The sequence below is a fragment of the Dicentrarchus labrax genome, unplaced genomic scaffold, assembly GCF_905237075.1.
Source record: "Dicentrarchus labrax unplaced genomic scaffold, dlabrax2021, whole genome shotgun sequence".
Classification (NCBI taxonomy): Eukaryota; Metazoa; Chordata; class Actinopteri; family Moronidae; genus Dicentrarchus; species Dicentrarchus labrax.
This window is the reverse complement of record NW_026136710.1, coordinates 24,432,135-24,457,023: the sequence shown is the minus strand read 5'-3', so window position 1 is coordinate 24,457,023 and position 24,889 is coordinate 24,432,135. Positions and strand designations below refer to the sequence as shown.

General features: G+C 38.7%; 1 protein-coding gene across 1 annotated transcript; it reads right to left on the bottom strand.

The window, feature by feature from the left end:
• Nucleotides 1-8,477: 8,477 nt before the first annotated feature.
• On the bottom strand, nucleotides 8,478-21,745 carry auh (AU RNA binding protein/enoyl-CoA hydratase). Its single transcript, XM_051412366.1, has 10 exons — nucleotides 21,474-21,745; nucleotides 19,330-19,397; nucleotides 18,276-18,363; nucleotides 18,118-18,204; nucleotides 16,299-16,391; nucleotides 15,821-15,877; nucleotides 13,418-13,605; nucleotides 13,036-13,086; nucleotides 11,889-11,936; nucleotides 8,478-10,186 (listed from the first exon to the last, which is right to left on the bottom strand). Exons 1-10 carry the CDS (start codon nucleotides 21,700-21,702, stop codon nucleotides 10,109-10,111), a joined length of 987 nt encoding a protein of 328 aa, XP_051268326.1. The 5' UTR covers nucleotides 21,703-21,745; the 3' UTR covers nucleotides 8,478-10,108.
• Nucleotides 21,746-24,889: the final 3,144 nt, after the last annotated feature.

Genomic DNA, 24,889 nt, shown 5'->3' with positions numbered 1-24,889 from the left:
CATGTAAGAGTGGAGTTACTGCAAACGAGGACTGAGGCATTGTTAGTTTGCTTGTGGGTGCCTATAGAATGTATTTTCATTCAGATATCTTGAGGTCAGAGGTCAAGGGATCCCTTTGAAAATGGCCATGCCAGTTTTTGCATCGCCAAAATTTAGCCTAACTTTAGAGGGATTTTTAGCCCCCTTCTCGACCCACTAGCATGACATGGTTGGTACTAATGAATGTGTCAGGTCATCTAGTTTCATGTGACAGCTAGTTTTATAAAGGAGCCCACTACAGCATTTGAAAGATGCAAAGATAATGGGGTGGGGCTTGGGGAGACCGGTGCACTCTGGAAAGGCCCCTAAGAACACCGCAATGGATTGTTTTCCCATAATATGTAAGAGTAAGTATTGACATCTTTGATGAGATTCTTTTTCAAAAGTATTCAAAAAGTTCTGTTGTCTATCACTTTATGGTGGCGTCTAAAGACAAAACACATACAAATGTAAAAGCACAAGCACTACACACACGTATTAAGACATATACTCTGCTTGGAACAATAATGTGTGTCTGGTATGTTTTTCAAACAAAAAAATATAATTTCCACATTAAAATCTTGAAGAATCTCTGAAAATGTTTTCCTGCTGGACACAAGATGTCCAACATTCACTGTAAAGTGTAAGACAAAATGCATCACACATTAAACCAAATGGCCCTATCTAGAGCCATTGTTTGGTTTGGTAAATTATTTAAAGAAATAAAAACAAGAGGAGTTGAACATAAAAACCTAATACAAATTAAAACCAACTCCTCAATAGCACAAAAAAAAGAGACTGAAATGTGGACTGTTAAATATCAGGTCTCTGTCCTCTAAAGCTGTTTTAGTGCATGGTGGGCGGCTGTGGCTCAGAGGCAGAGCAAGTCGTTCCCAAATCGGGAGGTTGTGGGTTTGATCCCCAGCTCCTGGTGCCACATGTCGAAGTATCCTTGAGCAAGATACTGAACCCCAAATTGCTCCCGATGCCATGCATCGGTGTGTGAATGTGTCTGTTTGATGGACTTTGCCATCACTGTGTGAAAGTGTAAAAGCGATTTGAGTGGTCGGAAGACTAGAAAGGCGCTATACAAGTACAGGTCCATTTACCATCTCTCCTGTACTTCTCTGCACTGGCTCCCTGTAAAATTTAGAATAGAATTTAAAATCCTCCTCCTCACCTATAAAGCTCTTCATGGTCAGGCCCCTTCATATCTTAAAGAGCTCATAGTACCCTATTACCCCTCTAGAACACTACGTTCTCTGAATGCTGGGCTACTTGTGGTTCCTATAGTCTCTAAAAGTAGAACAGGAGCCAGAGCCTTCAGTTACCAAGCTCCTCTCCTGTGGAACCAGCTTCCAGTTGTGGTTCGGGAGGCAGACACCATCTCCACATTCAAGAGTAGGCTTAAGACATTCCTCTTTGATAAAGCTTATAGTTAGGGCTGGATCAGGTGAGTCCTGAACCATCCCTTAGTTATGCTGCTATAGGCCTAGACTATCAGGGATTTCCCATGGTGCACTGAGCTCCTCTCTTCCTCTCTTTCTCTTTCTGCACTCATTCATGTCCCATTAATGCATGTTACTAACTTCACTTCTTCCCCGGAGTTCTTGTGCTTTCTCGTCTCGCAGGTTCTTGTCGATCCTGGTGGAGCCTCCTGCCATGGTCCTGCTAGACTGCCATTGCCAATACTGTTGTTGCTGTGCACCTGTCTGTCTGTCTGTCTGTCTGTCTGTCTGTTTGTCTGTCTGTCTGTCTGTCTGTCTCTCGCTCTCTCTCTCTCTGTCTCTCTCTCTCTCACCCCAACTGGTCGAGACAGACAACCACCCACCTAGAGCCGAAGGATCTGTCCTAGGTTTCTGCCTTTTAACAGGCAGTTTTTCCTTGCCCTTGTGCTTGCTCATGGTGGTACTGTTGGGTCTCTGTAATTAATGTTTTAAAGTGTTCGGTCTAGACCTGCTCTATTTGAAAAGCGTCCTGAGATAACTTCTGTTATGAATTGGCGCTATACAAATAAAATTGAATTGAATTGAATTGAATTGAATTAGATAACTTCTGTTATGAACTGGCGCTATACAAATAAAATTGAATAGAATTGAAATTGAATCGTAGAAGTTTTATTATCTCTGTAGATAAAAACAGCTCATTCTAAGGTAATGAAAACACAACAATTCCTATATTCAGGTGATTATACACTAATGAAAACATACCTATGAATATTATATTCCTTTTCTGGCAATAGATCCTCCTAAATGTTACACACTGGACCTTTAAGGAAAGTGTCCCAAATCAAAAAATGCAAAAAAGTAAAACCCACAGAAAAATTAAGAGAGAGTAAGAGAAATGTATTTCTCTTAATGTTGTTATTAAATCAGTGAAGTACCCTCTGAATATCCATTTACTTACCAGAAGTTAGACCATCTCAGTCTGTTGTTGTTCTTGTCAGTACTATTCTAGAGAACTGCAGCAGGATTCAGTCCAGAGTCCAGATGTATAAAGGGGAGGTCATTTGGATACAATCCTATTGAGCTTATTCTGAACAGTTTGATGAGTTGTGGAAAAATGCTGAACCAGCAGGTGGCAGCAGAATCAAAGTGATGTTAAACTAAAGCCACAGAAATAATTTTTAATGAGCGCTTTCAGTGCCATGATCTGTTTCTTAGTTTGATGTGGCATACCAAACAGAATGGTCACAGTTTTCCCAAACTGACGGAAAGCTTACTATAATATATTATATTCTGCTTAAAGAAATATATCACAACAGTAGGCAGCTTATAAGATATTAATGTATAACAAAAAGAATAATGTCCCAGGACACTCCTCTGGGGAGCCTCACAATTTGTGACTACAAAGTGTCCCATTACCATCCAGCTTTAAATAACTGCCTGTACACTGTAAATAAAAACAGTTGAGAACATTTAGAATTCTCATAACTTCACAAAAAATGTTTTAAGTTAAACTCGAAATGTAGAGTTTTGAAAAGACTTCCATTTCTTTCTTAGAAAAACTTAATTCTTTGAGTTTTGGAAACAAAACAATTCTTATTTAAAAAATGGTTCACAGTGAGCTGTGGACAGGGTTTTTCATTATCTGTGTGCTTGAAAATGGAATAGTTGCAATAAATATGATAAAAAATATAGCTTAAAAATATGAAATTATTAACCCTTTTTCACTTTTCTGGACAATTTTTGAAATACAGATCGTTTTCATGAATTATCATTAAGCTTAATTCAAAGCTTAAGAGTTTGAGTTTGACTTAGCACAAAAAAATTTGATGAAGACAGTTGCCTTGAAATTTTTTAAGGTATGGATAAGAAGAAGAAGAAGAAGAAGAAGAAGAAGAAGAAGAAGAAGAAGAAGAAGAAGAAGATTAATTGTATTAATCCCCAATGGGGAAGTTCTTGCCACGACATGTGTCTCCATTTGTGCCTTTGGCTTTGTGTCAGTGGCCAGTTATACAGTTATTACAGTGGTAAGGAGTGTTCAAAAGCCCCATTAACTTTTCTGGTGTGGGCCCCCATGATGGCAAGGAGGCCCCTGTAAAAAGCAGGGCTGATGGTGTAGAAATCCCCCATCTGGTACTGAGGTTTCCTCCCTTACTTGCTACTCACCAAAACCCATTGTGTGTATCCGTAAGGTGTAACAAGCATATCGAATGCATTTTCATCCTCATAAAACATTTGGAAAGTTGATATTTTAAAATATATTTTAAATCCAGTATTTACATCCATTATATTGCAGTCTTTTTTTTTCACTCTCTTTGTTGGTGTATTGCAGCATATTTTGGTGTGTAACTACCACCTGTTGATCAGTGGAGCAGTGACACCATGTCCGGTATGCATGTGCATCCATATACTGCTACTGGAGGTCAAAAACTCCACGGGGGAACCATTAAATAGCACTTTCAACCTTATAGACAATCTCCAGAATACTTACCACAGATTCAGCTTACGCCATTTCAGTATATTATAATAAATCTTTGGTTGTTTGAACTGTTCTAATGCAGGATGAGGCTGTTTCTCAGAGAGTGAAGTCTATATATCTTAAATAACAATTTTAATTTTAATTATAACAATTTAATTAAATTTCATTTAATTTCATTCAATGACAAAAAGCACCCGAGAAAGAGACGTAAACATTAGTTTGTTTTGAACTGGTTTGTTATGAGTCCTTATCTGAATCCCATTGAACTGTATTTTTGCTTAAGATGAGTGGGCCAAACTACCAGTGGAAGAGTTGTTCAGAGTTACAGAAAGCACTTGATTACAGTCGAGTTATAATCTGAGCTTTGTGGGAGTCGTTGGAGCCGAGATGGATAAATAATAGCGTATTGCTTGCTATCATATGAAAGTAAGTGTGCTATGTAGCGCTCCACCAATGGGAGGATGCATTGTTTTTTTTTAAGTTCTAAATCCAACACAAAGCAAGCAGTCAATACAGAATGTATGTATGTGTATGTAGGAGTTAATGTAACGTTAACTGAACAAATCTTTATTTCTTTGAAAAATGCATTATTTGTCATTAAAATAATGGTTGTGATAATGTACTAAAGACCCCCACAGATGTTTGATTTTACTGCTTCCATGGGAGCTCCGACCCCTTCTTATGGGAGCCAGTGGGAGCTGAGCATAACCCTGATTGAGTTATTGTCTCCAAAGGCTGTGCTACAGAATATATAGTTAACTGAACCAATATTTTTGGTTATACCATTTGAATTTGTTTTATTTTAAAAATATTTCTGTGATAACACCACATTATGTAATAACTCGACAAAATGTAATACATTTTCTCTTCATTATGTAAGAACACCTGCATTTTGTAATAATATGCCACACTTTGTAATAAACAGCCTGGACCCAATATGTAATACATTTCCTTGTGTTTTGTAATAAATTATTACTTATTGGGGAAAATCCAGGAGTTGCATTTTTTATGATGAAAATGTAATAATATGGTCCATGTAACCAAAATGGATGTCTTTATCTTTTTGGTAAATGGTCTGTAATGGATGTACTTGTATAGCACCTTTCTAGTCTTCCAACCACTCAAAGTCCTTTACATTACATTCACACAAGGCCATTAAATGGAAACAAATGCTCATTCATTCACATGCCAAAGACACCGCATCGGAAGCAATTTGAGGTTCAGTATCTTGCTAAAGGACACTTCGACATGTGGCAGGAGGAGCCAGGGATTGAACCAATAACCAAAAGCAATGTTTCCAAAATATTTAGTGGGAAATAAAGAATGAAGATACCATATACTACTTTCAGTTTCAACTTAAAGGTCCAGTGTGTAGGATTTAGTGGCATCTAGTTGCAGATTGCATCTCCCTGGCTTTACCCTCCCTCTCAAAGTGCAAAGGAGAAACTACATTCAAAAAAACATGATTGCTCCTATCTAAAGTGTTTGGTCCCACTGTTTTGTCCCTTCTGGGCTACTGTAACATGGTGGTTCAACATGATGGCCTCCATGGAAGGCAACTTCCATGGACCCTCTGTAGATAAAAACAGCTCATTCTAAGGTAACAAAAACACAATTCTTATTTCCAGGCAACTTTACACTAATGAAAACATACCTATGAATATTATATTCTATTCCTGCCAATAGATCCTCAGATAGATATTACACACTGGAACGTACACATAGAAAATGTGTTATTTTAACCAATATCTTCTGCCACGTCTGTACATAATGTTGAGATAACCTCTAGTGACATATAAAACCACCTGTTGCGAGACAGTTAAAATAATAACAGCCGCTTTGTGTGCCCCTGGAGGAGAAGCCGCATGTCCCAGACTGAGCCGACCTGCGATGATAAAAACTGTTCCAAAAAAACATAAAGTAAAAAAAACAAATTAAAAAAATGCTCTAAAGGATGCCGTTACAGTTAACACCTTCACCGTTTCCCATGAGAAGCGGCTAGGGTGCAGGCCTCCAGTATTGGGGAACCGGCCTTTCTTTACGCAACCTTGACTTGTGGTGGGATCCCCCCCGGCTTATTGCTGGGACATCTGCCGGAAGGAGGCCAGCCACAGTGGGGATGTGCAGCCTGATGTCAGGCTCTGTGCAGCAGCCGCATGAAGCCACAGGGCAGGCCTGCATGCAACCGCTGGCCAGGGCCTCAACAGTCTGTTCACAGGCGCGCACACACACCTTCTACTTATGATAACCCTGACCCTACACCCTACTGCATGTCTACCTTCAAACCTGATTATACCCTCAACACAGAGTGTGGAAAAACATGGTTCAACCTGTGTGAGGTCCCTGTAGGTACAATGGAGATTAGATATACCACTCAGTCATCTTTCAACCTATGTGCATTAGACTGATCAATGAATCTCTCTTTCATGACTAGCAGGGTCGCCTTTCTGGTCTACAGAAGAACACAATACATTATCTACAGTCAGTTCAAAGTTCTGCTGGATGAGTGATGACTAAGATCAAAAGCAGATCACACAATAGGCCTGTGTAAAAGTCCCTTGAATTTTTGCATTGATTTAAAATTATTTTACTAGTTCATAAGGCACTACATGGCCTTGCACCAGACTACCTAACTCAAAATTTGAGTTTTAATCAAACGCAAACTCTTAAATCTTGAATTAAACCAATCATAATTTACTTTTCTTTTTTAGAATAGCTTGAATCTTTTAGAAGCAAAAACAATCTGTATCTGTACATTTTTTCAGAAAAGTTAAAGTTTTATATTTTCAATTGCAACAATTTAATTTTCAAGCACCCAAATAATTAAAAATCAGGTCCATAGAAGGAAGGTAAATCATTTCAAAATCTAAAAGTTACAGTTACCTTAAAATTTTCTCTTTAAATACTGATATTTTTTAATGTGAACTAAAAACCCATCTATTCAGTCTGACTTTTATCTATTTTTTTTGTGATTTATCATTTTAACATTTATGCTTATTTTATTTATTAGCATATTAATTATTATATTTTTTGTATAACAATATTTTTTTCAGACATGTCAGTTTCAATACTTTTTAATTTTTCTATTGCTTTATTTAAAGCTTTTTGTTGTTGTTTTGGCATGCATTGGTCTCTAAATGCTTTTTAAACTGTATGTTTTGTCAATTGCTTGTAAAGCACCTGAATTACATTTTATGGGTTTTTACAGGTTCTATTTAAATAAAGCTTGATTAATTGATTGAAAAGGGGATCATAGCAGAAACTGAAAAGGTGCAGGGTAAGGCCAAAGATGTAACATATATGTCCATGTACTCATACATACTAGTACATACTATATGGATATAGTACATATACATATACATACATACATATACTTACGTACATGCACACATGCATATATACATATACAGTATACACACTGAATCATTGAATCAGTGTCAACAGAATAAACAAACAAAATGTTACATTATTCTGGTTAACTCACAAGCTTTTTAACAAACACCTCGTTTTCTACATAAAAAATAATCCTTTTTAAAACTGTTGACAGTCCTATCCGTGAATTATTCAGAATGACAACAAGGACATTTGTGGTAGAGATGTTACCAATAGATCCCCTTTTTAACTGTTAGAGGTCAAGTGATGGATGTGGGCAGCTGCGGCTCAGAAGCAGAGTGGGTCGTCCACTAATGGGAAGGTTGTTGGTTCGATCCCCGGCTCCTCCTGCCACATATCGAAGTATCCTTGAGCAAGACACTGAACCCTGAATTGCTACCGATGCCATGCATCGGTGTGTGAATGTGATTGAATGAGTTAGTTTCTGTACCAAGGACTTGGCCATCACTGAGTGAATGTGTGTGAAAGGGTGAATGTAGCACGCAGTGTAAAAGCGCTTTGAGTGGAAGACTAGAAAGGCGCTATAGAAGTACAGGTCCATTTACCATGACATACTAATTACATTAACCAACAGTATACCCAAGCTGGACCAGAGTATTAATTAATGAATTAGTATTAAAATGCTACTTACATATTAAAAGTCCAGTGTGCAGGATTTAGTTGTTTTTCAGTTAATACTCATTAGCAAAAAATCCATCACAGTGGCCAAGAGGCTTTTTTGTAATGAGCTGGACTTTTGTGTCAAATTTTATGTCATTTGGACTTATGGTGTGAGGGGCATGGCCTTTCCACAATTGCCCTTTTTGGGCCTTAATTACAGAACCATCAGGTCGATTGGGCTCATGTTTCTTGGGATCCTAATGCACAAATTTTCCAGTTATTGGGCCAAGTTTTTCTAGCCCGGTTCAACTCATGCCGAATCCAGATTCTATTTTTATTTTCAGCAATCCATGCCGTGCTCCGTTTCCACCAGCTTCTACTTGTATTGCATGTGAACAATTCAAATCCCCATTAATGAACTATATGGCACAATATACTGTATCTCTACCACACACTATAGAACTGCATGTGAACAGATCATGGCAACTTCATGTCATCAAGTAATTATGTGCACTCAAAACAATTATGAAGGGGAAGAAGCGTTTTTGTGTTACAGAAGTTTTATTTACAACCGTGTGATATGGTCTCATGTTCCAATCTGACTTCACTTACTAGAATAACAGCACATCATCTCCACTGATTCATTCATCCACGGTTTCAGAAAAGAAATTTGAGGCTTGGTTTACAAAAACATTCAGATACCTAAATCAATGAAGACTAGAAGACCATCTAGCGCTCCTAATGGCATTTGCAAGAATCCATCAGCTCTGAATGAAAGCAACCAATCAGAGCCAAGATAGTTCATGGTTGAGTTTCATTCCCAAGTCATCAAATCAAATCAAAACCAATGCTGGGAATGAGACTCAACAATAAATTATCTTCAAGTAACCAACCCAAAATTGTCTTTATATCTTTTCTTGGCTCTGATTAGTTGTTTTCGTTCAGGCCCAGTAGATGTCTGATGTATTACTGTCAGGATATAGTGAAAGTTTCACCAAATATGTCAAAAAAGAATTTCATAAAAGTTACCTATAGCAGCTTTAATCTTGTGCACAAAAGATAAAAAAGTATGTTGGAGTCTCTGTAGAAAAGATGGGGAAGGAAATGTAACTCAAGATCCACTTACAATCTTTTTTCAGGGCTTTTAACCCAATGTCATGATCTATATCAGCACCATCCACAGATTAAGACTGAGCTGTGGTTTAAAGCTCTTGAAAAAGCCAGTAAGTGGACCTTCAGTTTTCTGTTCTGACTACTTTTTCCAAAATTGAGAACAAACTTCCATTGTTAAAAATCATATATTTTTGCATTATGTCAATATGATTTAATACACATTTGTTTTTCTACTTAAGAGTAGCGATGGGCACCAGGATGTTTTTCAGCTAATAAATGGCCTCCTGTTGCACCTTGAGTGTTTGCATCCTTATGAGCACCACTGATCTGGTAACTGAAACTAGCTAGGCATGATGAGAATGAGCTTTTATTTTATTTAAAGCCACCACATGTAGAGTTTATGTAATTACTTTTAAAATGATTCTGATTAAAGTTTTTATTTGCAGTGTTCTTTAAAGTCATGTGAGCCCCGTCATTAAGGATGCTGCATTAACCAACATGTTAACGGACCGTACTCACTGTTGAAGAAGAGAAGGTTTGTAGTGATTGTAGTAGTTTCTGATGGCAAAAGGTTGTATTAATACTGGATTTAGACTGCACTGCTTCAGACAGTTCATCCTGGGTCACGGTGTCTTTTACTGTAACTACCACAGTGGTACCACCAGATTTTTACATCCTACACACAGTGGTCATGATTTAAGTGAGAAATCCAGTCTCTTATGATTTTATGCAGACACCTCTGGTTATTTAGTGCTCTTTAATGGCACTGACTGGTTCACTACACAGGTGCTCTGGTTAGTGACCTACTGCCAATCATACTGCTAACATCAATAACCAACCAAGTAATTCATGTTTTAGTTTGCAGTTTGAAGCGGGAGTCAATGCTCGGTTGGTTTACTCGGTTTCTCCAAATCCTAAAGTGTTAGTTGATGCAGTCAGAGAGCTGTCCGCTGGTTACTGTACAGGTTAATGTGTTGGCGGGTACAGTCTGCCTCATAAATATGTTGGAAGCAGTGGAACAGTAGGAGAGCTGAATGCAGAATTATTTCCAGAAGTTGCCTCATTCCCCCTTATACTGAGGACGCCTCTTCTCCTTGAACGCAGCCAAACCCTCCAGTCGATCTTTAGTTGGGATCACCTTAAAAACAACACAAACATGTCAGTGCTAAACAAGATAAACCTCTGTGTTTGAAGTCTGTCTCAAGTCAATGAGGGAGAATGCACTAAGGTGTATAATAAATAATAAATAGAAAAATGACCTCTCATAATACAATACAATCCAACACCAGCATGAATTACAGCCAATCAACTCTTTTTAAGAAATCATTTTCCAGGACTCTTCTAGGACATTTTCCAGGAGTTTTCTTGACAATACAGGATAGAACTTGCTCACACACAGTCATAATTCACAGGAAGGCCTAGTATTCATTCTTTTTCCCCTTTAATTATGCAGGGTTCATGATGAAGTGGCACAGGTCAGTGTTTATGGGAGACGTTGGCTTGCTTCCCATTGTTTTCGCCACAGGCAATTCTTTACTACAATCAATCACTCCATTTTTCAGTCTACTACAGTTTCCCTCTAACCTGGGTTTATGTAGGCGATCTGAGTATACACAGGATGCATTCAGGCACGGTACAGAGTAAAAGTCACCTGCATTTTTGGAAAATAGACTTGAAGCCCAAAGGTGCGCTTTGGGTCACGGTTACCCACGAGTTAAACATGAGCGGTTGCATGGTCTGTGTACACACATAAGACGGTTGACTGAAATGTTTCATGAGGAGTCAATAATACCAGCATTAATAACAGGTAGTTTAAAAAAAACCCTTCACAGCATACTGCAGTTAGAAATTGAGTATAATCAGCTGATAATTAGCCTGATCAGCCACTGTAGCTCACTGCATGTATTCCCCCACCGTCTCCAACACAACCAGATATTTAGCCTGTTAGATATTTATCCGGTGTTGGCCAGGCATTGGCGGAGCTCTAGTTGAAACTGTGGTTAGTTGCTGAACAGTTCACACAACCTGATCATCCTCACGGAGCAAGTGCCAATTTGCCTCTGAACTGGGGGCATTTGTCGTAGGTCTCCCAAAATAACCATCTGGTTTCAGAACATAAGGCATGTTAGTTTCAACAGCCAATCAGCTTGTAGCAAAGTCAGTTGGTTACAAACTGTTACAAACTGTCGGCTAGTGGAAGAGTTTTTTGGGGTTTGACCATTTGTTTGAGGAACAGCCTTGTGTGTATGACACAAGCAATGAAATTGACTCAGATAAAGAGCCCCAATGAACAGCTGCGCTCTTGTTTTTTATGTTTTTTGTTGGATTTTCAGAACATTGCATAGGTGCATAGCAAGTAGTTGGAAGTTGTCTCACATATTTGATCTGAACTGAGCTTTATAGTACGAGAATTCGTTTGAAGAAGCTATACGCTGTTTGTATGTGGTCTCACACGCTAACAAATACATACAAGTCTATAAGGGCTATAAGGTTATAGTTAGACTATGATCAATTAGCTATCAACATATAAGTTTAGCTTCAACAATGACTCTCTGGTTGGTATCAAAGACAGGATTGCCACCGATTGTCAGCTGTTTCCATGGTTACCACACATCAAGCGCCTGGTGTTAACTTACGGAGAGCTTATCTGCCTGTCTATTCACATGAGGAGCGCAGTGCGACCCCGCAGATCCAAGCAAGTGGCGGATAGGGGCTTTTCGTCTGAAAATACCTTACCCATTCTACAGATAATGTATGAAAGTCTTATCTAGGCCGACCCAATAACTGAACTGAATGTATACATTTCATACAGCAGGGTAAATATTTGTGAAATCACTTACCTGGGCGTAGCAAGCCTCTTCAATTGCCAGACCTGTGGATAAATCCACCTGAAAGACAACATGGTTCTGTTAGTGTTGTGTTCACACTGCAGTTGGAAATGTATAGATTCCTAGAATTCCTGAATGATATACAATATTATTGTGATAAAAAACAATTATGAATATCTTCACATGGTTGGACTTGAAAAAGCTGTCTAGCTCTCCACTTTTTAAACAAAGGGACAAGAGGATCTTTCCAGTCATTCCAAAATCCTAATCCTTTCACCTCGGCTGAAGGCTCGGCTTGCCCGTTGTATTCCCCCAAAGAAAAAGTTAAAACTGGATGTGTGGAAATAGTACAGATTCCAGAATAAAGAAGAGGGAGATGAGCTTCCTATCTGGTAAATGGTAAATGGACCTGTACTTGTATAGCGCCTTTCTAGTCTTCCGACCACTCAACTCACGTGTCACATTCACCCTTTCACACACATTCACACAGTGATGGCAAAGTCCATCGAAGAGAAACTAACATTCATACACATTCACACACCGATACACGGAATCGGGAGCAATTTGGGATTCAGTATCTTGCTCAAGGATACTTCGACATGTGGCACCAGGGGCTGGGGATCGAACCCACAACCTTCCGATTTGGGAATGACCCACTCTGCCTCTGAGCCACAGCCGCCCCCATTTATTACATCTGGGATGCAATAAATGTGTTTCTAAACTAAATGTAATCTAAAGTGATTCCAGTATGTTTTAGTGCCATTTTAAAAGTATGAAGTACATTTTCATGATTATTGTGATAATACCATGTATTGCAATTATTTTGGCCAAGATAACCCTGACATGAAATTTTCGTAACATCCCATGCCTATACCTTATACAAGAAGAAGATATATGGCAACTGCATGTTACTGTTTCTGTGCTACACATCATGGAGAATATCCAGCCTGGATGCAGATGTGTGTGCACTCTAGATTTTTGCATTTTCTAAAACGAAAATTAAATAACCACCTTTTTTTTTTTTTTTTTTTAAAAACAAGAAAAAAAAACCAAAAATCTAATGACTGAAATGAAACTGCAAAGGTTCAACAGATGTTAAGAGTTTTGTAAGTTAGCCAAAGGAAGGGTACTGTAAAATCAGTCCTGCACTAAGACTTACCTCTATCCCCTGGTTGATTGCCAGTTTTGCCATCCGTATTGCAATTGGACCCTGTAGACCCAGAAATCAAAGAGTGACTTCCCTTTTAAAAGGTTACATAAATTGTTGGGTGTGACATAAACTGTTTTTGTTCTGAATCACTACAATATTATAATGCACTTATCAAGGCCTACAGTGAAAAAAGCTGTTCATGTAGTCATGAAAATAACTATATCACCTTTTTCCCTCAGTGCGTACACACACACACACACACACACACACACACACACACACACACACACACACACACACACACACACACACACACACACACACACACACACACACACACACACACACACACACACACACACACACCTTGTCGGTGCAATGCTCTCATTACCTGAGGGTTAATCTCACGGGCGAGCTCCAGAGCTCGCAGGTAGGCAGCATCTCCACTCTTATTCTGCTCCACAGAATGACTGACGAGGCCCAGACGACACGCCTCTGTTCCATCCACCACCCGGGCAGCAAAGATTAGCTCCTTAGCAAGAGAGACACCAATCACCCTGGGTAGACGCTGTGTACCACCTGCACAGGAAACACAAACCTGGATGGGACATGGCCACGACCACAGATGCTGATAGGAGGACAGTAAGAGTCTAGGCCTCTGCCAACCAGCTTCATTTCTACAGTGATGTTTGTGCTGGCTGGTTTTGTTGTATGTTCAGTTACAGGTACACTATCACCACTGAATTTACTAATGTAAACTATATATTTAGACTGTTTTTCTGCTATCGATCTTCATCAGTTAACTTCAATAATTTCTTCATCGAAGCCATCAACCTGTCTATTAGACCCGATCCCAACTAGGCTGCTTAAAGAAGTTGTTCCCTTAATTGGCACTTCTTTACTGGATATGATTAATCTTTCTTTATTATCAGGATATGTACCACAGTCCTTTAAAGTAGCTGTAATTAAACCCCTTCTTACAAAGTCCACTCTTGACCCAGGGGTTTTAGCCAACTATAGACCAATCTCTAACCTCCCCTTCCTCTCTAAGATTCTGGAGAAGGTAGTCGCCAAAGAGTTGTGTGAATTTTACATAACAATAGTTTATTTGAGGATTTTCAGTCAGGATCTAGAGTTCATCATAGCACAGAGACAGCTCTGGTTAAAGTTAATAATGACCTTCTGACTGCTTCTGACAATGGACTGGTCTCTGTACTAGTATTATTAGATCTTAGTGCTGCATTTGACACCATTGACCATAATATTCTTTTACAGAGACTTGAGCATCAAATTGGCATTAAAGGAACCGCACTAAGCTGGTTTAAGTCATATTTATCAGATCGCTCGCAGTTTGTACATGTTAACGATGAATCTTCAATAAATACTACAGTTAGTCATGGAGTTCCACAAGGTTCTGTACTTGGACCAATACTATTTACTTTATATATGCTCCCTTTAGGCAAAATTATTAGGAATCACTCCATTAACTTTCACTGTTATGCAGATGATATGCAGTTATATCTATCGATCAAGCCTGATGAAATTAAACAATTATCTAAATTACAAACATGTCTTAAGGACATAAAATCCTGGATGAGCTGCAATTTTCTGATGTTAAACTCAGAAAAAAATGAAATTCTTGTTCTTGGCCCCAAAAACATTAGAGACTCACTGTCTAAAGATATAGTTACTCTAGATGGCATTAACTTGGCCTCTAGCACCACTGTCAGGAATCTTGGAGTTATCTTTGATCAGGACTTGTCATTTAACTCCCACATAAAGCAGACCTCCAGGACTGCCTTCTTTTTTAAAATCCTCCTCCTCACCTATACAGCTCTTCATGGTCAGGCCCCTTCATTTCTTAAAGAGCTCATAGTACCCTATTACCCCTCTAGAACACTACGTTCTCTGAATGATGGGCTACTTGTGGTTCCTATAGTCTCTAAAAGTAGAACAGGAGCCAGAGCCTTCAGTTACCAAGCTCCTCTCCTGTGGAACCAGCTTCCAGTTGTGGTTCGGGAGGCAGACACCCTCACCACATTCAAGAGTAGGCTTAAGACATTCCTCTTTGATAAAGCTTATAGTTAGGGCTGGATCAGGTGAGTCCTGAACCATCCCTTAGTTATGCTGCTATAGGCCTAGACTATCGGGGGATTTCCCATGGTGCACTGAGCCTCTCTCTCTCTCTCTCTCCCCCTCTCCCTCTCTCTCTCATGTTAAAAAGAGTTCGGTCTAGACCTGCTCGCTCGCTCTCTCTCTCTCCTCTCTCTCTCTCTCTCTCTCTCTCTCTCTCTCTCCCTCCCTCCCTCCCTCCCTCTCTCTCTCATGTTATAAAAAGTTCGGTCTAGACCTGCTGTATTTGAAAAGCGTCCTGAGATAACTTCTGTTATGAATTGGCACTATACAAATAAAACTGCATTGAATTGAAAATCATGCTGGCAGGCCCATACACACATACATAAAACATAAAACATCACACTGTAAGAACTAGAAACATAGATTTTTAACAGGAGGGGACTTTAATGGGTTCTGCCTTAGCCCATGCTACACACTTCCACCAATTTCATCTAAATCAGGCCTGTAGTAAATAAGTAAGTAAATCAGTCAGCTTGCAAGTGTGGTCATTCAGATTTCATTTATTCACATTTCCTCTGAATTTCTACAGCAGACCTCAAGATAACTTGTTCTGCACCATCAGTGTATGCAGCAGTATTATGAATTTATGAAATGTTTATTTAATGATTCAATGATATTTATGATAATTTACATTATGAAATAAGAAATCCTGCCTTACCTGCTCCAGGAATAATCGCAAGTTTGGTCTCAACTAGTCCCATCTTCGCTGTATTGGCTGCAGACGTCAAAGAGCAGTATTAATACTTACACATAATAACACTACTACCAGTATATTTATTACATCAATTAATGATAATTCAATAACATCACTAGGTATACATTCAGTACAGTGACATGGAGTCACAACTACTGTAAGTTTACTTTGTACATAGGCCAAAATCATATCACCAACACATATCATTATCTTTACGTAACATCTTATCTTTGTCAGGTTAAGGAGGGGCCTATGGAAGTGGGTACAGAATCAATCCAGACCAGAAACAGACTGAAGCAGAACATTAGAGTAGCAAAGAGAAGCCACAAGACATCACCAACTACAAGTAACCAAAACATGTTTGCGCTGCTAATAACCATTAACCACACATAAAGCAGAGGCAGACTTATTTAACCTCAAACCTCAGTCCACTGAGTCTTACAGGAAATCCTTATGTCACAAGCAAGCGCCATTTCCAAGCCTCCTCCTAAGGCAGCCCCATCTATTGCAGCAATTGTTGGTACCGGCAGGTTACCTAGAAGAGAAAAGAAGCCGGCCAAGAGATGAGAAAATGTACATATTCAGGGTTCCCGCTGTTTTTAAAGCTGCAGTAGGTCATTTTTATTAAAATAAGTTTTTATAATATGTGCTGAAAGGTATATCCTGACAGTGGCACATGAGACAGCTAATCTGTGAAAAATAAAAAATAAATTTGTTCCTCTGGCTCCTTCTAGTGCTCTGAACCAAAAAACAACCAATCCGAGCCAAAAAGATAGTTGATTGTTGAGTTACATTTCCAGGTCGTCAAACACAGACACTTTGGGAACTGGGAATGAGACTTAATGATCAACTATCTTTAAGCATCCAACCTGAATTGTCTTTCTATCTTCCATGCCTCTGATTGGTTGTTTTCATTCAGGCCCAGTTGATTCTTGTTAATACCATTCGGAGCACTAGGAGGAGCCAGAATTTTAAAGATGATCTGTCTCATGTACTACTGTCAGGAAAGAGTGAACGTTTCAGAGAATATGACAAAAAGTAATTTTTTTATAGAACTTACCTACTGCAGCTTTAAGAAATCAGTGTTTATGGGACACTGTGTTACTGTTGCACTGTTGCAGCCAGTTTTTCTGCAGCGTCTCCACTGATTTGTCTACAGTTTACTACAGTTTTCCTTTAACCCAGGTTTATGTAAGCAATCTGAGTGAGGGGCTACAATACAACAAACATTTTCCAGGACAGGATATTTGGTCACTATCAATTGCCATGACTGGTAGGCTAATCCCTAAATATCCAGGTTTTCCAGGATGTGTGGGAACCCTGGTATTACCTAAACTACTTCAGACGACTACTCAACTTCAGGTTCCCCCCAGTGCTCGCTATGCCAGGGCTTTTTATTTAGAAAATAACGACCTACCCAGAGACTCTCACTATAAAATATTTTATCAAGGTCATTTCTACTAATATAGTTGTTGCTGCTGTTGTTGCTGTGCACCTTTGTCTCTGTCCTTCTCTATTTACCCCTCTACCCCCCTCTCCCTCTCTAGCCCCAACTGTTCGAGGCAGACAGCCACCCACCTAGAATAGGGGTCTGTCCGAGGTTTCTGCCTTTTAACAGGCAGTTTTTCCTTGCCCTTGTCACCAAGTGCTTGCTCATGGTGGTACTGTTGGGTCTCTGTAAATAATGTTATAAAGAGTTCAGTCTAGACCTGCTCTATTTGAAAAGTGTCCTGAGATAACTTCTGTTATGAATTGGCGCTATACAAATAAAATTGAATTGAATTGAAAAATAATCAACTGAAATATGTTCCTAGCTTTAGCCAGGTGAGAAGATAGTAACTGCTGTCTGATATAGAACTCTGTCAGAAGCTCTATTATAACAGTATGGCTGAGGTACAAAACCATGACCATCATAATACAAAGTCTAATTGTGCTTTCCCCGACTCTCTTTTTTTTTATTTCATTAACAAGAGCTTTAGGGGCCAAAAGCACCTGCACACGCAAATCTGTGCAAAACTCTGATTTATCTTTTATTAAATAAGAGTTTTGTACAGGTTGCGTTTGATAATCTATAGCTCCAGCACTGTTAATTCTGATACTGGATGATCTCCATTAACGAAAGCTTCTTCCACTTTTTCCAAGTAATGACATCAGAATTACTTGAGATATTTTCATGAACAATGCATCGCCGTCTATTGTGTAGAATAGTCAATAAATTTACAATAAAGTCATGGACAGTCACTGAACTCATCATTCTTTACCCAGCTCTGTGATGAGTGCTCTTGCTTTGGACACAAATGGTCCAACTTCACTCTGGTGCATCTTGGCCCTCTCCTTCAGGTCTGCACCTGCACACAGAGTATGTTCCAAACATCAGATTCCAGCAATCAAAAAAAATGTACAAAAAAATCCAGCGTACCTGCACAGAAGATCCCAGGAGCAAGACTGCATAAAATGACACTGCGCACTTTGTTGTTTTTCTTGATGTCCTCCACGGCCTCGGACATCTGGAAGATACATTTTCTTTGTCTTATTCCAAAGAATTGCTCATAAATAACATTTTATAAATGTCTCATAACTTAAATGTAAAACTCACTCAATGTTGCTTGACGACAATAATAATAATAATAATAATAATAATAATCAAATAATAATAGAAAAACAGCATATTTCATAAGGCTGTGTGTTAGCAAGAATCTGACGACACAATACGTATCACAATACAGGGGAACGATTCGAACGAACAAAGATATTGTGATACCGTAAGCAAGGAGATATTGCAATTTTTAAAAAACATTATTTTTAAAAGCATCACAGGAAGAAGAACACACCACCATATGCATTAAAAAAAGTTGACCTTTTTATGCAACCAGGACAGTGGGATCTGCATTTGTATTTATCACAGTCGCTGTAACATCAAACATCATAACCCTCAGTTTATGTTTACAACACTGCAATCTACTGGTTGGATTTTGAACACAAAAATCAATAGTGTTTTTGTGAATTGATACAATATCACAAAACATTGTGATAATCAAATATATAAATATTTTCTTACACCCCTAACATTTCAAGACAGACATCAGAAATGATAACAGATCAGAAAAAAAGAAACCTCAGTGCTTGAAGACAATTAAGACATACAGGAAGGTCAGTATTTTTTGAAAGACCTACTGAGCACTTCCCATACACTGTTAAGTCAGTAGTGGAGCTGGAATGAGCCTTCTCCAAGGATATACATAGACATCTCTGCAAATGTACCCTTGGGATATCGCTGGTAACCATAGGCTGCCGAGGCTCCTAGTAGAGCCAATGTGCACACCTTCCAAATCTCAAATCTGATTCAACTTGCCATGTGAATGTCTCTGAGTGACCACACTAGCCTACATACAGCCCAGAGAAGCAAAATTCCAGCTTCACATATGTTACCAATCATTGGTCAGATAAATACAAGAGAAAATAGAAATACATACCATTTTAACCAGATTTTTGCTTATGGCATTTTTGGCTTTTGGTCGATTTATCCCAACAACGACGATACCTGGAAGACAGAGTTACATTATGCTGATTATCAATGGCGCACACATAACTCCTAGACATCACATAACACCATGATACAATCTACCAACATCACAGCATGAAAACTCCATTTCCATAGAGCAGAAAAGACGTGTATAGGATGTACAATATGTTGAAGCAAAATGTATCATTTCTTTTAAGTTTTCCATAGTCATATATTATTGTGCATTTTATTATGAGCCAATTTATTTTTCTTCTCAGTAAACCTTTGACCTGAATAACACTAGAGACCAATTGTATGATCCATTTAACAATGATGCCGACAAAACTTGCTTTGCTGCCTACGAAAGATTACATAACATTCAGCTGGGATGCTCCTTTTTCTCCCTTCCTGTGCTCAAGGCTGAGATGATCATTAACATGTATTCCCAAGATTACAAAGTGACTGTTCCTGCACATCTGGATCAGACCCGCAACTTACACTCTGGTGTATGAGCTCGGCCCTTCCTTTGATGAATAATCATTAATATATTTTTTTATTGATATTGATAACATTTTTGAGTCTTCAAGAATGAACGCTGAAAAATGGCATCCAAGTGGCAAGTTATATTCCATCCATCCATTAAAGTTGGAGTGCTGTCCTAGTCTCTTTTTTTATTATTGACTACATAAAAGGATCCAGCACCCTTTCTTCAAGGTCTAATGTTAATCATAATCCCCCTAAGACACAGATCTGTCGTCCCCATTTGAACTGTCCCTCTATACCCAGAGGGACAGGAAACCATCAAGTTTAATTGGTTGTTGCTTGATGTTTATATAGAAGAACTTGATTCTGCCCCTAGAGTAGTCCTTGTTTTGTCTCTCTCCAACTTTTCAAATATCTTCAGATCTAGTGACTGCAAAGGCATAGCATATGATTCCATATTTATATAGTATAATGAGCTAATTACACAAATTGCACAACATGCAACTCTATATAGAAGTACTTGGATAAAGTGGTATTTGGGTAGAATAAACCTTTAAAACCATAATAGAAAGTAGTATTTGGCTAGGTGACACTGTCATGAAAAACTAGGGTCCTAGAAATGCGGTCTTGAAAGTGCAGCCTCCTCTACTGCAGGAACATACTTTTGATAGCTTTTTGAGTCAACACAGTAACATAAGAGGGTAAAATAATGAAAAAAAAGGGGGAAAAAAATCATATTCAGAATTTTTGACATACCTGCCACACTGAATTGATTTGGCAATTCAACATTTGTATATGTTATATTTTGTCATAATTATAACATTACTGGGCACCCGGATAGCTCAGTGGGTAGAGCTGGCGACCCATGTACCGAGGATGAGTCCTTGCTGCAGCGGCCCAGGGTTCGACTCCGCACTGCGGCCCTTTGCTGCGTGTCATCCCCTCTCTCTGACCCCCTTTCCTGTCTATCTTCAGCTGTCACTATAATAAAGGCAATAAAAGCCCAAAAAATAGACTTAAAAAAAAATAATTATATTACTGACAAGAAATTAAATTTGTTCATATTATAAATTGCTACAATCTAAATAGATAGTAGGGGGGAAAGCTATATTTATGGATTTGGAGATTAGCTAATCATGCATGATCTCCACATGCTTTGGATCATAGTACAGCTATTGCGTTGCATAGGTAACATTTATCTACATTAAATTTAAATCAAAATAATTCATTTGAAGGATAAGTTTCATTAAAAGTTTTAAATTGTATTTTTTCATTTTTGGGGGAATTGTAATTTTTAGAAATGTTGTTCTTATAGCCAATATTTCAGTTTTTCCACGGTTTGAGATTAAGATATAGAATTTTTTCAAATATTGCCAGTTTGAGGCTATATTGTTATTACTTGTCAGAAGTTTTGCAGAGCAGAGGAGCTATTACGTAAAACTGTGACGTAAGCGCGTATCCTCCACTTTGATGGTGGGCGGAGCTCCCTTTCTGTTTAGATCTTGATAGTTGACCTTACACCGTATCACAACAGATTCCCGTTCACTGGAACGCTGCCGACGTTTCGGTTTCGACCATAACAGCTCTTCTATCCAAAAAGTAAAACAGGAGTTCCGAGTGAGCGGAACTTACCGGCATCCTCTCCGTCCAGATATCTGACGCGCAGGTCATCCTTCAAGTCGGAGCTGTAGTGTCGTGTCAGCACACCGTAACCGTTTCGGAAAGAGGGCGAGCCTATACCGCAGAACACATACTGTTTCAAAGAGGACGAGGCAGCCGCCAGCCTGCACGCGCTGTCCCGGTCCGCTGTGTGCACGCGGAAAGCTTGCAGCAGGGCTCTACGTCCAACCAAGACTGCCATGCTGAGGAGCCGCAGTACCGTTTGACTTTCAACTCTGAACCCAGTCACGTGCTGTCGTCACGTGACTTATTTGCAGTCCGTACAGAGCTGCCACGAGACAAATATTACAATTTTATCATCACCTCATTCATATGTTATACCGAAGAGTACATAATGCTTTAATAGTAGTGATATAATATATGATAGGATATAGGCTATATAGTGATGGGAATTCTTTCATTATTTATTTAGGATAGTTAGCCTAGCCTACTTAAAAAATGCATTAATTGTTACTCTTTTCAAAACTAATATTACTTTACTTATTACTCCCTGCCAACAGTATTTAGTTACATAACTAATTATATTACTTTTCTGCTACTCCCCACAAAATTGGTAATTGTGTCCAGTGGCCCCAGAGTTCAGAGTTCATCAAAAGCTGTGTGGGCATGTGTGTGACATAATGTAATAACATGAGATTGATCCCATTCTCCTATCAAGATCTATAGAGCCCAGAGCTCTACAGAATACAGCATTTGTTATCGTTTTTTTAAATCTAAACGAAAATCCTTGATAATGTTACTATAATCTAATTACACATTTTTTCCAGATGTAATCTGCGAATCACTAGAACCTAGAAAATGTTATGGGGTTGTTTTATTACCAACACAAATTGAATATGAATTTAATAGTTTTGAATTTGAATTTTTTTTCAATCTAAATATAGTATGCGATATTCGGCCTGCTGTACGCCATACTGAACTGAGCAAGACTGATCTGTAAACAAATACAAGTATACTTTGGAACTGCAGTTTTTCTCTATAAAAAGCACTGTAACATTTACATCTCTGAACTGATTTCCCTTATACTTATATTCTTAGGGTTAGGGTTTTTAATTTTAGTTTAATGTATGTTTAATGTATGTAATGTATGTTTTGTATTTTGTATGCTACTGGATTCTTGAATTTTTCTTGGGATAAATAAAGTATCTATCTATCTGTCTATCTACTAGTTGGCCTACATACCCAGAAAGCGGGTTGTAGTAGTCCCCTGGATGAGTGCCTCTGGATTTGAAAATTTAAATAAGTCTCACAAGTTAAAAGCAATGAGTTCAATTCAACATTAGATTCAATTTAAATACAATATCAAATTTTGTACACAATATTAACTTTGAACATTTCAAATCAAAACTATTAAATTCAGATTCAATTTTAGTTGGCGCTAAAATAACTCCATACAATTTCCCCATTTCTCCCAAGTGATATTAAGACATACAGATTATTTCATCTTGAATAAGCAAGGTTTCAAGGTATCTGCTTCTTTAAATCCCTCTACCACTCTAATGCAAACGAGGTAAATGGTTCATGTGTCACGTTTTTACTACTACTTATATTGATATTTGTTCCATTACCCACTATCAGATTGCATAGGCCAGATCAATTCAATTCAATTTTTCAATTCAATTTTATTTGTATAGCACCAATTCATAACAGAAGTTATCTTAGGACACTTTCCAGATAGAGCAGGTGTAGACCAAACTCCTTATAACATTATTTACAGAGACCCAACAGTAACACCATGAGCAAGCACTTGGCGACAAGGGCAAGGAAAAACTGCCTGTTAAAAGGCAGAAACCTAGGACAGATCCTCCGGCTCGAGGTGGGTGGTCGTCTGTCTCGACCAGTTGGTGTGAGAGAGAGAGAGACAGGTGCACAGCAACAACAGTAGCAACAACTACACTAATAGTAGTGACTGATGATGATGAACATGACAACAGCAACGATGGGGGACAATGAGTAGTAACAACAGTAACCGTAGCAATAATAATACTTATAATAATAATAACACTAATATCAGTGATATTGGCAAGTGCAGTCAAGCAGGGCCATGGCAGGAGGCTCCACCAGGATCCATGAGAACCTGCGAGACGAGAAAGCACAAGAACTCCGGGGAAGAAGTGAAGTTAGTAACATGCATTAATGGGACATGAATAAGTGCATAAAGACAGAGAGAGGAAGAGAGGAGCTCATTGCATCATGGGAAATCCCCCGATAGTCTAGGGCTAGGCCTATAGCAGCATAACTAAGGGATGGTTCAGGACTCACCTGAGCCAGCCCTAACTATAAGCTTTATCAAAGAGGAATGTCTTAAGCCTACTCTTGAATGTGGTGAGGGTGTCTGCCTCCCGAACCGCAACTGGAAGCTGGTTCCACAGGAGAGGAGCTTGGTAACTGAAGGCTCTGGCTCCTGTTCTACTTTTTGAGACTATAGGAACCACAAGTAGCCCAGCATTCAGAGAACGTATTGTTCTAGGGGGGTAATAGGGTACTATGAGCTCTTTAAGATATGAAGGGGCCTGACCATGAAGAGCTTTATAGGTGAGGAGGAGGATTTTAAATTCTATTCTAAATTTTACAGGGAGCCAGTGCAGAGAAGCTAGTACAGGAGAGATGTGATCTCTTTTTCTAGTTCCTGTCAGTACTCGTGCTGCAGCGTTTTGGATTAATTGGAGCGTTTTAATGGACTTATTGGGGCAACCTGATAATAAAGAGTTGCAGTAATCCAGCCTTGAAGTAACAAATGCATGGATTAGTTTTTCTGCATCTGTCTGTGATAGGATGTGTCTAATTTTTGTAATATTACGTAAATGAAAGAAGGCAGTCCTAGAGGTCTGCTTTATGTGGGAATTAAATGACAAATCCTGATCAAAGATAACTCCAAGATTCCTGACAGTGGTGCTAGAGGCCAAGGTAATGCCATCTAGAGTAACTACATCTTTAGACAGTGAATCTCTAAGGTTATTGGTTTAACATCAGAAAATTGCAGCTCATCTAGGATTTTATTTAATTTCATCGGGCTTGATCGATAGATATAACTGCATATCATCTGCATAACAGAGAAAGTTAATGGAGTGATTCCTAATATTTTTTCCTAAAGGGAGCATATATAAAGGAAATAGTATTGGTCCAAGTACAGAACCTTGTGGAACTCCATGACTAACTGTAGTATTTATTGAAGATTCATCGTTAACATGTACAAACTGAGAACGATCTGATAAGTTTGACTTAAACCAGCTTAGTGCGGTTCCTTTAATGCCAATTTGATGCTCAAGTCTCTGTAAAAGAATATTATGGTCAATGGTGTCAAATGCAGCACTAAGATCCAATAATACAAGTACAGAGACAAGACCATTGTCAGAAGCAATCAAAAG